The 15,129-nt window shown below is 43.3% G+C and overlaps 1 protein-coding gene across 1 annotated transcript in view; it reads right to left on the bottom strand.

Moving 5' to 3' along the window:
• TMEM131 (transmembrane protein 131) overlaps window positions 1-14,872 on the bottom strand; it is a 179,229-nt gene extending 164,357 nt beyond the window's left edge. Inside the window, 2 exon segments of the mRNA XM_075060989.1 lie at window positions 14,541-14,620; window positions 14,622-14,872. Coding sequence (XP_074917090.1) covers window positions 14,541-14,620; window positions 14,622-14,860 — 319 coding nt within the window. The 5' untranslated portion in view covers window positions 14,861-14,872.
• Between the last annotated feature and the right edge of the window lie 257 nt (window positions 14,873-15,129).

Raw genomic sequence — 15,129 nt, 5'->3', positions numbered from 1 at the left:
ATTAGTTAAGAGCACAATATGTATTTGGAAGTCTAATATTGCAATGTGTTTAACTGAAAAGATTTCAAATTGAGTCCATCTGCCTGAGAAACCTTAAAGTAGACTGATTCTCAAAGGTGGATGTACAGCACCTTCCCCAAAACTCAGGCCCTTTTATAGAATAAAACTTTAAAGTGAGAAGGGCCTATTATCATCATCCATTCTGACCTCCAACATAACAAAGGCCATGTAATTTCTGCATCAAGACCATAACTTCTGTCGGAGCTAAAGCACCTCTTTTAGAAATTAATTTCATCTGTATTTAAAGATCAAGCGACAGAATTCCCTGCATTCCTTACTAAATTGTTCCAATGATTGATTAACCTCATGGTTCAAAACATGCACCTTTTTTCCAGTCTGAATTCGTCTAGTTTCAGTTTCCAGTCATTGGATTTTCCTATGCCTTGTTAGATTAAAGAGCCCTCTATCAGAAATCTCTTTCCTAGATAGGTACTTCTAGATCATGATCAAATCAATTCTCAACTGTCTTAGATAAAATCTATTTAACTTAATTCTCCCTAAAAGGCTAGTTTTTCAGAATTCAAAATCATTCTTGTATCTCTTTTCTGAATTCTTTCCAATTTGAAAAAAAAAAAACCTGAAGTGTTGACACCCAAAGTGGACACAGTAATAGTTTCACCAATTCCATTTCACTTGGTGAAATTCAACAGCCTACTATGTTAGGCAGGTGATCAGGCTAGCTTAAACCAAGGTTACACAACTGTAACAGGAGTTCAAGTGGCCTCTCCACATTCCCACTCATTGGATGCACCTACAATGGAGCTTGGGCACTGGAATGTTTTGTAGTGGTGCCCACTGGAGCACTCTCACACTGTCTCCTGCACCTTCCTTCGCTGTTCCTGAACACTAAAAGGCAAGGTACTCCAGCCATCTCTGCTCTTACCACCACCTTCTCAGATCCAAGACTATAATTATGACTCTGAGGAAGAGGAGAAGGTAGGCAGGAAGTGTGAATATGCAAACTCCAGTTACAGGTGAATAATCTTCATTTCTTCTTCAACTAGCCTCTGTATATTCCCACTCATGGGCCAGTTTGATCAACAGTACCATCATCCAAGGAAGGTGGAGACAAGGAGTCCTAAATAAACAAGAAAGAAGTAATGCTCTACTAAATAGAGCATCTGACCAGATCTAGTGCATAGCATTTTCTAAACATATGGCTAGAATTCCATGCTGTAGCTCTGCAGATTTCCACAGTGGGAATATGCTTAAGGCATGTCACAGAGGCCATTTCTGCCCTTGTGGAATGGGCTCTAATCCCTATCTGGAAAGAGAGAGGAACAGAGGCCAATTTGTAGCTCTGTTCGATGCACAGCATAACCCACTTTGATAGTTTTTAAAGTAATGGTCTGCCTTTTATTTTATGCATAAGATTTAGTGACTTTTTAAAACTTTTGGGTCTATTTAGGTAGAAAGCTTTTAGTATCTGGTACGTGGATGTTTGGGAAGGACTACTGGTAGATAATGATTGGTTGAGATACAAATAAATTATTGTGTTGGGCGAGAATTTAGGGTGGGGATGGAGAACAACTTTGGCTTTGTGGAAAACTGTGAAGGTAACATAAGTCATCAGCATGCAATTCGCTTACTCTCCTGGCAGATGCTAAGGTTATTATAAATGCTGTTTTGACTGATAGACAAACAGTGAACATTCAGAGGCTCAAAGGGCAACTTCATAAATTGAGTAAGCACTAAATTAAGATCCCATGATGGAGCTGAACCTTTGACTGGAGGATAGATGCTTACCAGACCTTTCATAAATCTCTTTCCTGTGCCATGAGTAAATACAATCCTGTTATCAATGAGTATATGGTAAGCACATATGACAGCTAGATGAATTTTCACAGACAGTAAATCAGGTATTAGAAAGTTCCAAGCAACGCAAACAGACTGGTTTGGAGCTGAAGCTAGGACTATGTTACTGAATGCACAAACCGTAAGCCTTTTCCACTTGAAGTCATAGACCTTGTGAGTTGATTGTTTCAGGAAACCTATCAAGACATGGCAACAGAACTAACAGATCTAGAGAGGTCCTATGGCCCATGCTATTGAGGTGTACTGAATGGAAGGATGGAGTGATAAATCTGGCTGTTCTACTAGACAACAGGTCCATGGTGATAGGGAGAAAAGCCAGTATTTTTGTTCTGTGTTTGTACAGCACCTAGAACAATGAGGTCCTGGTTCATGACTGGGGCACCTAGGTGCTACAGTAATACATTAAATAAATAATATACTTCTCAGGAGAGAAGAAGAAAGTCTGGAAACCATTGTCATAACCATATTATTATTGGCGGTATCTTGCTTTATCTTCTGTATTGCTTTTTGGATGAGAGGAAACCAGCTGAGTAACGCTTCCTAAATGGAATGCCCTCCTGCTCTCAAGCAGAACTTTGGGCACTTGGCATTGTGCTTTAATGGAAACAGATCTATTTACAGATAACTCAGACTTGCAAAGATGTCATCTGTTGATGTGTTTACAGACCATTCATGCTGTTCTCTTCTGCCCCTGCTCAGTTGACCTGCCAAGTAGTAGTTTTTGCTCAGCCCACCCAGTGTAGGGCTATGCGGTAAAGTGTGATGATGCACCAGTTCCATGGTGCTACAGCTTCTCTGCACAGCTGAGTGGAATGAACGCCTCTGCTTATTTACATAGGACACTGCTGTTGTATTGTACATAACAAGCTGGACTACTATGCTTTGCAAATGAGGAAGGAAAGCCTTGCAAGCCCATACTAAAATTGCCCTCAATATTAGTATGTATCTTTCTCCACGTAGCCCGGATGACCACGAATTAGTAAATTGTTGAAATAGGCTCCCCTCCTAAAGTTAGAGGCACTGAAGGTGATACCTGTAGATCAAACAGGGAGACTGAATGCTCTCACTCTCTCAGGACACTGTGACCCTTCTCTTGAGCGAGTCAACTTTCAGAACATGTTGTCTGAGCTTTAGAGATCATGTTTTGCTAAGTATTGCTGCAGAACTCTCATCTTAAGACAAGCATGGGTGGGATTTGTACGTGTAACTGAGATCTGAGGCCCACCAATCTGAAGAACATTACTATCTGGTAAGAACTCTTGATGCTTGAATATAGCTAACTGAATTTTCAGGATTCTTTCTTCTGGTAGGAAGGCTCTGTCTGCTTTTGAATTCAGATCTTCCCCAATGAAGAGAATTCTTTGAGTAGGAAGCAAGCATGATTTTTTTCCTCACCCAATTTATTCCAAGTCCCAGTTTCTCAAAATGGAAGCAGGTGCAAGTTGTATCACTGGACAAACTCTGTTATGATCCTTTAATCTGCGTGTCATGTAACTTAGGGTATACATGTACACCCTATCTTAGATGTGCTGTCACTACAAATAAGTATTTTGTAAGCATACAAGGGGGGGTAAAAAGGTCAAATGGAAGGATTATATATTGATAGTGATCTTCCTCCCTCCCCATTCTTCCCCACAAAGAAACAAAGGTATTTGCAATGTGAAAGCTGAAGAGATGTGGTAACATGCATCCTTTTTTAAACAGAAAGCTCACAACAAACTTGAGTGGGGAGGGAGGGAATTATTAATGATAGAGTCAGCATGCACAGTTTGAACTTTCTGATGAAGGAGCTGAGCACTCTCAGGTTTAAGATGCTTTCAGAGACTTTCTGATTCCAAAGAATCCCTTTCCTCTGAATTCTCTTAGAACTTCCTCTATGACCCCTATTTCTACGAACAAGTGAACCTCTGATTTTAGTAGGTTCTTGTTTGCTGATTCCTGATGAGATAGGGAAGGGACGGTATGGTGTCAAATTATATGGAATAAACTCTTTGTACTACATCCAGGATCCATTTGTTTGTATGGATGAAACCCCAGTTGTTGGAATGAGAAAATTAATGCTCAAAAGGTGTGGAAGGAGGGAGGTGAATAGTTTAAGATTGGTTTGCAGCTCTGAAACCTCATGTCAAACCTGAGGTCTAAGGCTTGACACAAAAGAAAAGGGTATGATTTATTTGTCCTTTATTTGCTTGGCGCTCTTTTTCCTCCGCTGCTATTGAACTGGAAGTTGTTTGTGCAAATAATAGCATCTCTGTATGAAATATAAACTGATGATGAAGTGTATTGCTGTCTACAATAATTAAGACAAGAGCTCCAAACCTTCTCCTTGATGGTTAATAATCCCCTAGCAATCTAGCTGCTCATCTAGCATCTAATCTTCTCTAGGACTATCAGTCCTTCCACTGAGCAAGCCATCACCTATGAATGAATGTTCTTCCACATGTGCTCTGGTTTCAAGTGGAAGATGAGATAATCTAAGGCCATGCCTATACTAGAGACCTTAGAGCAGCTCAGATATACCAATGCAGTTGTAAGATCTCCCAGGTAGCCACTCTATGCTGACGGGAAGATAGCTACTGCTGCTCATTCGTGATGGTTTAATTATGTTGACAGAGCTATGTCGGCAGGAGAGTGTCTCCGGCTAACATAGCACTGTCCACACCAGTGCTTCTGTTGATGTAACTTACGGTGCTCAGGGGTGTGTTTTTTCTCATTCCTTAGCAACATAAGTTATACTGACAAAAGTGCTAGTGTAGACATAGCCTAACCATGCGTGTTGACCTATTGTGATAGCTGAAACCACTGCCGTTGCTGCAGTGTCTGAAGCATCAAATGAGGCTCTAAAGGCTAGATCCACCAAAGGAAACTAGGCATTGTCACACCTAGCTTTCAGGTGATTTGTCACCCACTGGAATCCACAGCTCCAAGTTTGACACCTATCTGGCTCCCTAACACAGTGTTTGGGGAGAGTTAAGTGCTTAAGAACTGGATCCACAAAAGCCAGCCCATTGTACGGGGAGCCTAGACAGTAGAAAATGCCCAGAAGAGGGTAGGTCTTAAACTCTATCCCTCAAAGTCAGTTAGACACCTACATATAAGCCAGAGGGAGACCCTAATCTCTGCTCGGAATTCACAGCTTTAAACGTCTCCTGAATTCCTTAAAGGGTTAGGTGCTAATCCTTCCCCTCGCCACACACCCACATGAAACACTGAAGGAAGGGAAGGTGATATGCCTCTCTATTACTATTACTCCAATGGTTAGGTTACTCACCTGGAATGTACAAGAGGTGGATTCAATTCTCCCCTCTGCCTCATGTGGAGAAGAGATATGAGCACAGATCTCTTTCAATCTTTCCTATTGAAGCTGTGTCACTACATACAATAATTAAAGATGCATACAGCCAGAGAGTGTGAATGACACTATAGACCAGTGGTTATGGCACTCACCTGGTTGGGGAGGGAAGGGACCCAGGGTCCAGTCTTCCTGTTCCAATGCACATTTACATATTTACACAGTGGAACAGTTGCAACAGGAGATAGAGACCCCCTACCCCAAAATACCTTATAGCCCAGTGGTTAGGGCACTCTGATAGGTGGAGATTTGTGTTCAAGTCCCTCCTCCACGTCAGGCAAAGGGTTGAATTTCACCATTAGTTTTGTGTGTAGTTTAGGCCTATTGGATTAGGACTTGCAGGCGAGACTGGGAGGGGAATGCTTAGTTCGAGGATCCTGCTGGAACTTAGGCACCAACTGCCTAGATTGAAGCAGCTGTGAACATGCTCACCAGCAGATTTGTAGGTGCCTTGGTGACTAACAGCAGAAATGTGTGTTCATACACATTTATGAGCAGCTGAGTGGGGACTCTGAGGAGCTTAGGCACCCAAGTCATTTTATAAATCTAGCCACATTCATGTTAACTACTAGCTGTCCTTTTATTAAGGCTTTAGCCAATTTCCCTTGCTCTTCAGGCAGATCTTTAGCAAACAAGGCCATTTCCCCCCAGAGATGGTTCTGATATCTACACCTTTAGAGCCTGACAATTAGCAATCCTAATGCCTAGTCAGGCTAAGGAGAAAACCATCCTGTCCAGAGTATCCAGTTTCTCACCTCTGTCAAATGGCATAGAATGCACTTGGTCTCAAAATTTTGTCCTCTGAACTGCTGCAGCACCACCACCAAGTTAGGAGCAGGAAGACAAAAAGAAAAACCCTCATGTAGTAACTGCTATAGCTCGTCAGCCTTCTTTGACATGGCTTGACCAGAGGCAGGACTTTCTCAGATAGTTTTAGTTTTAGAAGCACTATTGCAACCAACCGAGTGGGGTGATCTTGCTATTAGGAGGACCCAATATATTGAATACTCGAAGACAGATCTCTTCTGTGGACATAGTTGTATTCTTTAAGGTTGAAGCTATTCTGACCACAGTCCATGAAACGGAATGACATCTTCTGGTGAGGAAGATGCTGAAGTGACTCCCACATTGTCATCAGGCGGACATTTGATCATTAGACTTCAAATCCATGTCCTGGCATGAGAAGAGTCCCATCGATTCCTCCTCTTTGAGCATATCTAGGACTACTATCAGGGAGTGCTCAGTATACCCAGATAATCTAAACCAAGCCAATATATGAGATTTTCCCTGATCTATAGGAGGTGCTAGATCTCTGTAGGGATGATGATCTGTACCAAGGAGGGAATTGCCAAGCCTGTTAATATTTAGTATCACATTCCCAATCATAGTACCTACTTGGTTAAAGGTATGATCTTGTGTGTGTGCTGCATGAAGCATCTCAGTAACATTTATTTGGCTTCACTTTTACCTCAGCTGATGGGAACTGAGCTGGTATATTAACCCATTTATGTGATCTGATTCACTGACAGATTGTAGATCCAATATCAGGTCCAAGGCAGTTAGTAAAGGGACAACTAATGCCTTGGAATTCTTGATATTGAAAAGGGGGAGACAAATCTCCTTGGTGAGGTGTTTGTGGGGAAGGAAGTGATATGGCTGGGGAAATCTGAAACTTCTCTGACCTTCTGTCTCTTTTCCAGTGGGGAGGTGGGAGCAGAAAGCATCCCTGTCACTCTGCCCAGGGGATATACAGTTCACTAATTAGATAATGGCTCTAACGGCAGATCTGAGCAGTATCTGGGCAACTACCATTATAGTGGATGCTGACCACGTAGAGAAATCGAAATTACCTGGAACTGATATACTTGCTACATTAGGGACACACCCCTTACTTTGGGATTTTCCCTGCAGTGAGGCAGTAACTTTTAGTCTAGGTTCCAGTGATGTTTTCAGAACTGACCCTAAAGAACAGAGACCCAAAACAATGCATAGTTTTGCTTACAGGCTCTACCCTTATTCTGAACCAAAACTGTCATATCTGAAAGGGCACTCCCATAAAGATCTTCTAACAAAGGTTGACATATATGGGGTTCTGTTGTGTCTAGAACCAAAATCGAATGATTTAGGATCCTTTGGTACCAAAGGTTTGGTTTTCACTCCATGATAGGAGGATACTACCTTCAGGTGGGATCTTGGACTGCTTTTTATTTCCTGGGAGGTGAAGGGTTGATGCAAGCCCAACAGTACTCATGGAACTGGCAGTTACAGAGCTGGAGGGTTTGCATAGCCTCCTGAAGAAGCAAGTTTTGGAGTTTGGTTTCATGCATTACTCCAAGAGCTTAAAAGAAGGTGTTGCAGATCATGCACTGTGAAGAAGGGTATTCTGCCTCCAAGCAAACTAGATACCTGGTATGGGAGTCCAAAGCCTCATCCCCTTCAGATCTGCCACTATGATCCGTGAGCCCATATGAACTAATAAAATGTTAAAAATAAATAACTTAAAATAAATAACTTAAAAGCAATAAATCTAAACAAATCTCAGCTAAGGGATCTAACTGATGTACAGTCTTCAAAGGGGTTGGATCTGGATGGATCAGCCAGGAGAAGTCCCTGGTCCATCTGCAGCCACAGCTGGAAAGAACTGAGGAAGTGGAGCGCCACACCCCCTTCTATGGCCTTGTATTCAATATGGTCAGAAAAAGTACAGGGAGGGGCAGGAGGTAGCACAAATGTTTCACAGCAGTGCCTGCTGGAGTGCATTCCATTCCACCACTGGCACATCCCAGGAATGGGGTTTTGTCTCAGTTAGATTCAGGGCCGGTGCTACCATTTAGGCGACCTAGACAATGGCCTAGGGCGCCAGAAATTTGGGGGGGGGGCTATTTTGCCAGGGGGGGGCAGCACGCGGCTCCGGGGGACCTACCGCAGTCATGCCAGCGGACGGTGCGCTGATCTAAAGGCTCTGGCGGACCTACCGCAGTCATGCCCGCAGCAGGTCCACCGGAGCCTTTAGACCAGCAGACCGCCCGCCGGCACGACTGAGGCAGCTCCACCAGAGCCACAGGGGGTGGCGCCTAGGGCGTCAGAAACCCTGGCGCTGCTCCTGGTTAGATTCCTTAGTTAGCTCAGATTCATTTAGATTTATTGCTGTATTTGAAGAACACAGTGATTTCTGCTGGCCTTAGTCTATGAAAGTATGTATAACCTTGCATTTTGATATACCCAGCTTACCAAACAATATAGATTATTCTGTAGAACTGACGTATTTTTATTATTTTCCATCCCACCAATCTGCTATTTTATATTTTCTTGCAAAATCACTGATAAAGATTTAATATCATTGGAACAGAACAGATCCCTGCAGAACCTCACTAGAAGCAACCCCATTGTATAATTCCCGATTTAGAGTTACTTTAAGATCTATCAGTCAGCCAGTTTTAATCCATTTAATACACGCAACACTGATTTCAAACTGAGGCCCCCAAAACTGAGACAACCAATGAACATACACTCCATCAAGTATCCAAATAATTTCTTCACTCTTCATCTTAGATAACCAATTTCTAACCTCTTCAGTCTCTGACACTCTAATCATAAATATAATTAAATGACTCATTGATATGACAAGCTATAGTGGAAGTCATCCAATTTTACAACAAAGGGGAAAAAAACATTTGAAGAAGATGTCTCCAATAGATGTGGTGTGGACTGAAAGAATGGGGAGAGGCAAATTTGTATTTGAAAGAAATAATAGTTTTTAAGCAGCATTAGTTTTCTCTCTCATTTTACTTTTTATCTTCTTCCCATGCTTCCCTGCTCTACATGGTGTGTCTGCCTCAAGCCCTTTAATCTGGAAAGCAAGATGGGTGGAGGTGTACATGCATGAGCAGTGGGGACGGGGAGGGCAGTTGAGAGAGCATACAGGCAAACAGCAAAGAAAGAACATAAAGCAACAAAGAACATTTTGACTACTGTTTACTCCCACTAGCCCTGCAGAGCAATAGGCAAGTGAATGAGCTAGATTCTGTTCTGGCTTGCACTTCAACAATCACAGATCCTTCACTGTTTGCAATGCACAGCCCACAAAAGCCCATCTTTCATTTTCAAATTCCAGACGGAGTTGCAGAGCTTATGGAAGAAATGTAATCTTTATACTTGTAAACAGAGTGGATCTGATCTGGGAATCACTGAGAGAACACAAATATGGAACCAAAAGCCAAGTCATGTTTTGAAGAAGAACTGCATTTTAAAAGTTAGCCAAATATGTTGTACAATAGATGCCCAACATTCATTTTTATATGAAATTGTTCTGCATTCAATCAATACCTTCATCAAAAAATATCCAAATGGCTCAAAGTAGGCATTTCAAAAATACTGCAATACTGTTGACTTGGAAGTCATGTTGATTCAAACTAAAAACATCGATATATATTAATTGTATTACACCACCACCTACAGGCTTAAGCACAGTTTGGGGCCTTACTTTGCTAGGCACTATACAAACACAACAATGAAAGAGCTCCCTGAAGAACTTACAACCTAAGGCCCACAACCTGCAATTTGTTGACTTTAATGGTGCTCCATGAGCACAGTAGTCTTCCTCCAAGCAAAGAATTGTAGACTTGGGGCCTATACAGAGAAGACAAAGGATGGGAGGAGAAACAGATATATAAGTTTCAGAGGGGTAGCTGTGTCAGCAGAAACAATGAAGAGTCTTGTGGCACCTTAAAGACTAACAAATTAATTAGAGCATAAGCTTTCGTGGGCTATGACCCACATGACTTTCCAAACGTTACACATCAGGTCAGCTGGAAGTAGAATCCAGGGCTCTTGACTCCCTAGCCACTAGACTATGTTGGATATTGGAAAAGGTATGGAAAAGGACAACAAAAATGACTAGGGGTATGGAACAGCTTCTATATGAGGAAAGATTAGTAAGACTAGGACTTTTCACCCTGGAAAAGAGATGACTAAAAGGAGATATGATAGAGGTCTGTAAAATCATGACTGGTATGGAGAAAGTAAATAAAGAAGTGTTATTTACTCCTTCACATAACACAAGAACTAGGGTCACCAAATGAACTTAATAGGCAACAGGTTTAAAACAAACAAAAGGAAGTATTCCTTCACACAACGCACAATCAACCTGTGGCACTTTTTGCCAGAGGATGTTATTAAGGGCAAAACTATAACAGGGTCCAAAAAAGAACTAGTTAAGTTCATGGAAGATAGGTCCATCAACAGCAATTAGCCAGGATGGGCAGGGATGGTGTCCCCTAGCCACTGTTGCCAGAAGCTGGCAATGGATGACAAGGGTTGGATCACTTGTTGATTACCTGTTCTGTTCATTCCCTCTGAAGCACCTGGCATTGGCCACTGTCAAAAGACAGGATATGGCTGTTGTTATGACTACACTGTCTACCATATTTAGTTTGGCTAACAACCCAAGAATATGGATTAACAGGACCAGCAACTATAAATGACAACCACTACCTAACCACTTACTGCTCCTTTCTTATTGATACAAATAGAAATGACAAACTTCTTTGGCTGAAAGATCTTATCTTTCATCACACATTAAAACAGCAAGATGTAGCACAAACCACTTAGCTTTCCAATTATCTACAATTTCTCAATGACATGGTAAAAATTTACCACTCTGCTTCACTAATAGTTTTTTGCCTCATGCTGTTTATTATTTTGGTGTTCCAGTTCAGTATAACAGAATAAGCATCCTTTGAGTTCAGTGTTGAGGTTGCTATATCAGATTATATTTTGGACTATCAGGGTCACAACTTTAGTGTTAAAATAAGTTTTTTTACTGTGCCTTACATTAATTTTGAAAGCAGTGTACGAGAAACAACAAAATAAGGAATGAATTTTTTTAAAAAACATTTTTAAATATTGTATAGGCTTTTTCTCTATGGTGTTCATCATTGTAGTATCTGAGGACCTCACTAGTATTAATGAATTTATGTTTATGATACTCCTACAACATAAGGAAGCATTACCCTCCCCATTTTTCAGATGTAAGCAAAAGTGGAGAGAGAAAGTGACTAACGCAATGTCACATAGGAAGTCTTCAGCAGAACTGAAAACTGAAGAGGATTCTCTAGGTCCCAGTACAGACCATCTTTAATGGTAATCTTAACTTCCATTTATGTCCAGTTGCCATCTTTCAAAGATAAATATCAAGGACTTTAGAAGAGTGTAAATCAAACATGCTAAGGTATTATTTGCTCATGTTGACTTGTCAGTTGTTAGGTTCGTTTAAATAAAAGTTGTTCCAATATAAGCACTAAAAAGCATCTTTAATAGTTACACCGTCAGGGACTAAAGTTACCCTAACAGTCCTCCTCTCTCTGCTCCAGTCTTGTGAAATGGCAGGTAAGACGGCTATCGGAAGTTAAAAGAGTAGTCAGGCACCCATCAGTCAGTTGCCCAGTTGCAAAGCAGGGATTTTATGCTGCATTATTCTGGAAAGTTACTTTCCAGTGTCAGCGTTTTGTATAAAGTTATATATTGAATACTAAGACAACAAATACACAACAATTGTACAAGTTGAAGGTGAGTAAAATGCGGTCAATAAGCTGAATGGCAGAGGTTCCAGATCATTTGCTAGATGCTAAAACTCTTCCTGAATGTGGCCCGGCTCAGACAGATAAACTTCGATCAGGCACTGATTCCAGAGACTTATACTGAAAGCAAGGACTAATACCACTTCTATGCCATGTCATGATTAGTATCCAAAAACAAAGATATCAAATGATCTTGAAAAATCCATTTGGCAGTAGAGTAGGACACCTTCATAACAATAAGAAAGGAAAGCCTGAAACACAGACAGCTGCAAGCTTTTGAAGAAGAGTAGTTTAAATTTAAAGTTTTTTGTCCTTATGGCTGATGACAGATCCTTCAAATTGTGAGTAAATTCAGTATTTTCTTACTCACTCTGCTGACCAGTTCCAGTCACTCTGCTACTTCCCCAAACAATTAAAAAATAAAAATAAAAGAGATTAACAGCATTCTGAAGAGTTTCTCTGATGCTCTTCAGAACCACCTGGCTATCAATGACAATGACAAATTTCAATCAATTTCAGTCTGGATATGGATTTCTATCCACTTTAAGGCTGGGCTACACAGTTTTTGTACCATTATAATTAGTTTTGTTTAGAAATTGACCTAGTTAAAGCAGTACAGCCTTATAGTACAGACACAGTTTATATCTGTATAAGGGTGCTTGTAGCAGTATAGCTTATTCCTATAAATATGATAGAGGTCCTGTATCCAGGAGTTTTTCTTGGTAGGTAAACCTTAAAGCTTAATCGTTCACTTTATCCAGGGCTTCCAATCCAGGCAGCATGCAAAAAAGCAAACAAAAGGAGTCTTCTAGACTAGAGCATAGATGTCAAATTCACTCTGTGGAGATGGCTGAAGTAAATTTACAGGCATAAGTTATACTGATAAAAGCACATTTAACTACTGACACAGTTGAGCTCTTTCAAGAAAGTAGTATAACCGCACCTGCTCAAACTTTGATCTTGAGTCTCAGACTGCATTTATTTCTCAGAAAATGTCAATATGGAATTGCTCAAAGAATGAAGGTGATCAGCCCTCCTGAAGAGTCAACATAAAATAGTGGTCTTAAGGTGGCACTAACTCTCGGGCATAGATCAGTGGTATCATATTTGGAGATTATTTCAATTAAGAGTTGACTAGATACATATGAGCGAACATACACCAGAATTATTATAACCAAACACAAGGCATGGAAATAACTACATTTTGGAAGTGTTTACATTTGAACTACAAAGTGACTGAAAAGACACCACAGTTCTGACTGTTGGGTCTATGAACTCCCCATACTCAAATATAACATTCCTTACACATTTTTTTTAAACCCAAACCCTAGAATGTCTTGAATTGAACAATAAAGGGATCCAGCCAGCTCTGTGCCGTGATTCTGTCACTATCATACCATATCAACATTGCCATCTTAAAATCTACAGAAACAAATAATTATTAGAATTGATTCCTTGGTTAGAAGATGGCAGTCAAGCTCAATGTATTCTGATCTCTGTGTATATGACACTGGGGTCCCATCCCACATTTCTCCAGCAGAACCACCTATGCTGCTCTCTCCTCACTTCAAAACTATGGCTCTAGGCCACCTGTCTGTGCTCCCCTTGACCTGCTTGTACTTCCCAGTTCTCTATCAGTCTCCCTCTTTCTGGACTTCTGCTCAGACACACTTCTGCCCTATCCCTTGTATGTGCACCTCCACTTCTTGTTTAACCCAGGAACTGCTTCAGCATCTAAGCCTGAAGTCAGCACAATGTCAGCTTTATAATATAAGTAATAACACTGATATTTAAATGTTGCTCTTTTGACACTTAAAGACAACTACCTTTTTACCTATTCCGTTAGGCCCCTCCGCAATGCCAGAAGGCACATCTCAGCAACTCCAACAAAGCAAATTTAGCATTTCGGATCAACCCATATGAGAAATAATATAAGCCACACAAAAAAGTGGTAGTGGACTTTTCAAAACACCAAGTTTAAAAGTCCTTTTCTGAATTTCACCAAACTCAGGCAAAAAAATACTCTCTATCCTACACAGTGACTAGGTCCAGCCTGTCAAAAGTTCTGGGGGAGGGGTGGATATCAATCTCTTAGCGGAGTCATGGCGGGGGGGGGGGATAACTATGCAAAACAGAGTCTTATAATGGGCAGCTGCCTTCGAACTTAAGCATGGGGAAGCGCCCGCAAGGGAAGATGTTTTACGAGACAGCACCAGCTTCCCCCTGCCACTGCCTCAGAAAAAGTCCCGAGGTGAAGCCCATTCACAAGTTCACCTCAATGTCAACTGCCTTCCGAAAGCCTGCGGATAAGCCTCAACGGCCAGCCCTGACCCCTGCTTCTCAGCCACCCACCCAGCCTGACCCCGGGCCGAGGCGGGGCGCGTCGGGCCGGCGGTGACAGTCCGGGAAGGGCGGCAGGGAGACCAGTCCCAGCCTGTGAGCTGGCAGCGCGGCCGGGAGGAGAAGCGAGGCGCTGCGAAGGGGCACCCCCCGTACAGGGGTCCGGCCGAGGGTGGCAACGGCCCAGGCACTGGGGCTCCTTCAGCCTCGGAGCTGGGGGTGGAGGGAGAAGCCGCTACCCCGGCTCGAGCGCTACGGGTCCCCGCAAACCCGAGCAACCGCCCCGCCCCGGGGGACCCTCCCCAGCCTGGGTCCGGCGCACGCTGCCAGGATCGGGGCCCCGTTCTGCGGCCAGGCCCCAAACTGTAACAGCGGAGCCCGGGGAAGCCTCTCACCTTCCTGCTCGGCCCGGGCCGTGTGCGCCAGCAGCGCGAGCAGCAGCCGCAGCGCCGCTCCGAGCCGGGGGGCGNCCGGGGGCCGCCGCTACCTCCCGCCGGGCCCTCATCGCGCTGCTGCCGCGGGCTCGGTGTGTCGGCGGGGCCCTGCGAATGGGGCTCCGGGCTCGCTGCGTCCCGGGGCGCATGCGAGTGTCAGTCACGGCCGGGGGAGGCGGGCACCTGGCGCACACACAACACCCCCTCCCCCCCAGGCAGGGGGCGGGCCCGACACCGCCCCCGCCGTGCTGGGGAGGGGCGGAGCGGAGAGTCGCCATCATAGGTGAGGGCAGGGGCCGCGCGACACTCTGCGGAGCGGCTCGTGCGTCCGGAAACCGCCTACTTCTCTCGCTGGCGTGACATGATTGGCGGCAAAACTCCAGCCCCTTTTGACGCCACAGAGCGGAGAGTGAGGCGGTGAAACTAGCCGGGGGAGGGCCTTCGTGCCCGGCTTCAAGATGGCGGCGGGAAGCGCACTCCTGTCCCTAGTGCAGTTCGACGCTCCGTCCCTACTGCTGTCTAGTCTCTATGGTGCATTGGTACTTTTCCC

Source organism: Chelonoidis abingdonii, chromosome 1, assembly GCF_003597395.2.
Source record: "Chelonoidis abingdonii isolate Lonesome George chromosome 1, CheloAbing_2.0, whole genome shotgun sequence".
Taxonomy (NCBI): domain Eukaryota; kingdom Metazoa; phylum Chordata; order Testudines; family Testudinidae; genus Chelonoidis; species Chelonoidis abingdonii.
Note: the sequence above shows the minus strand (reverse complement) of the source record. Positions and strands in the feature narration are given on the sequence as shown.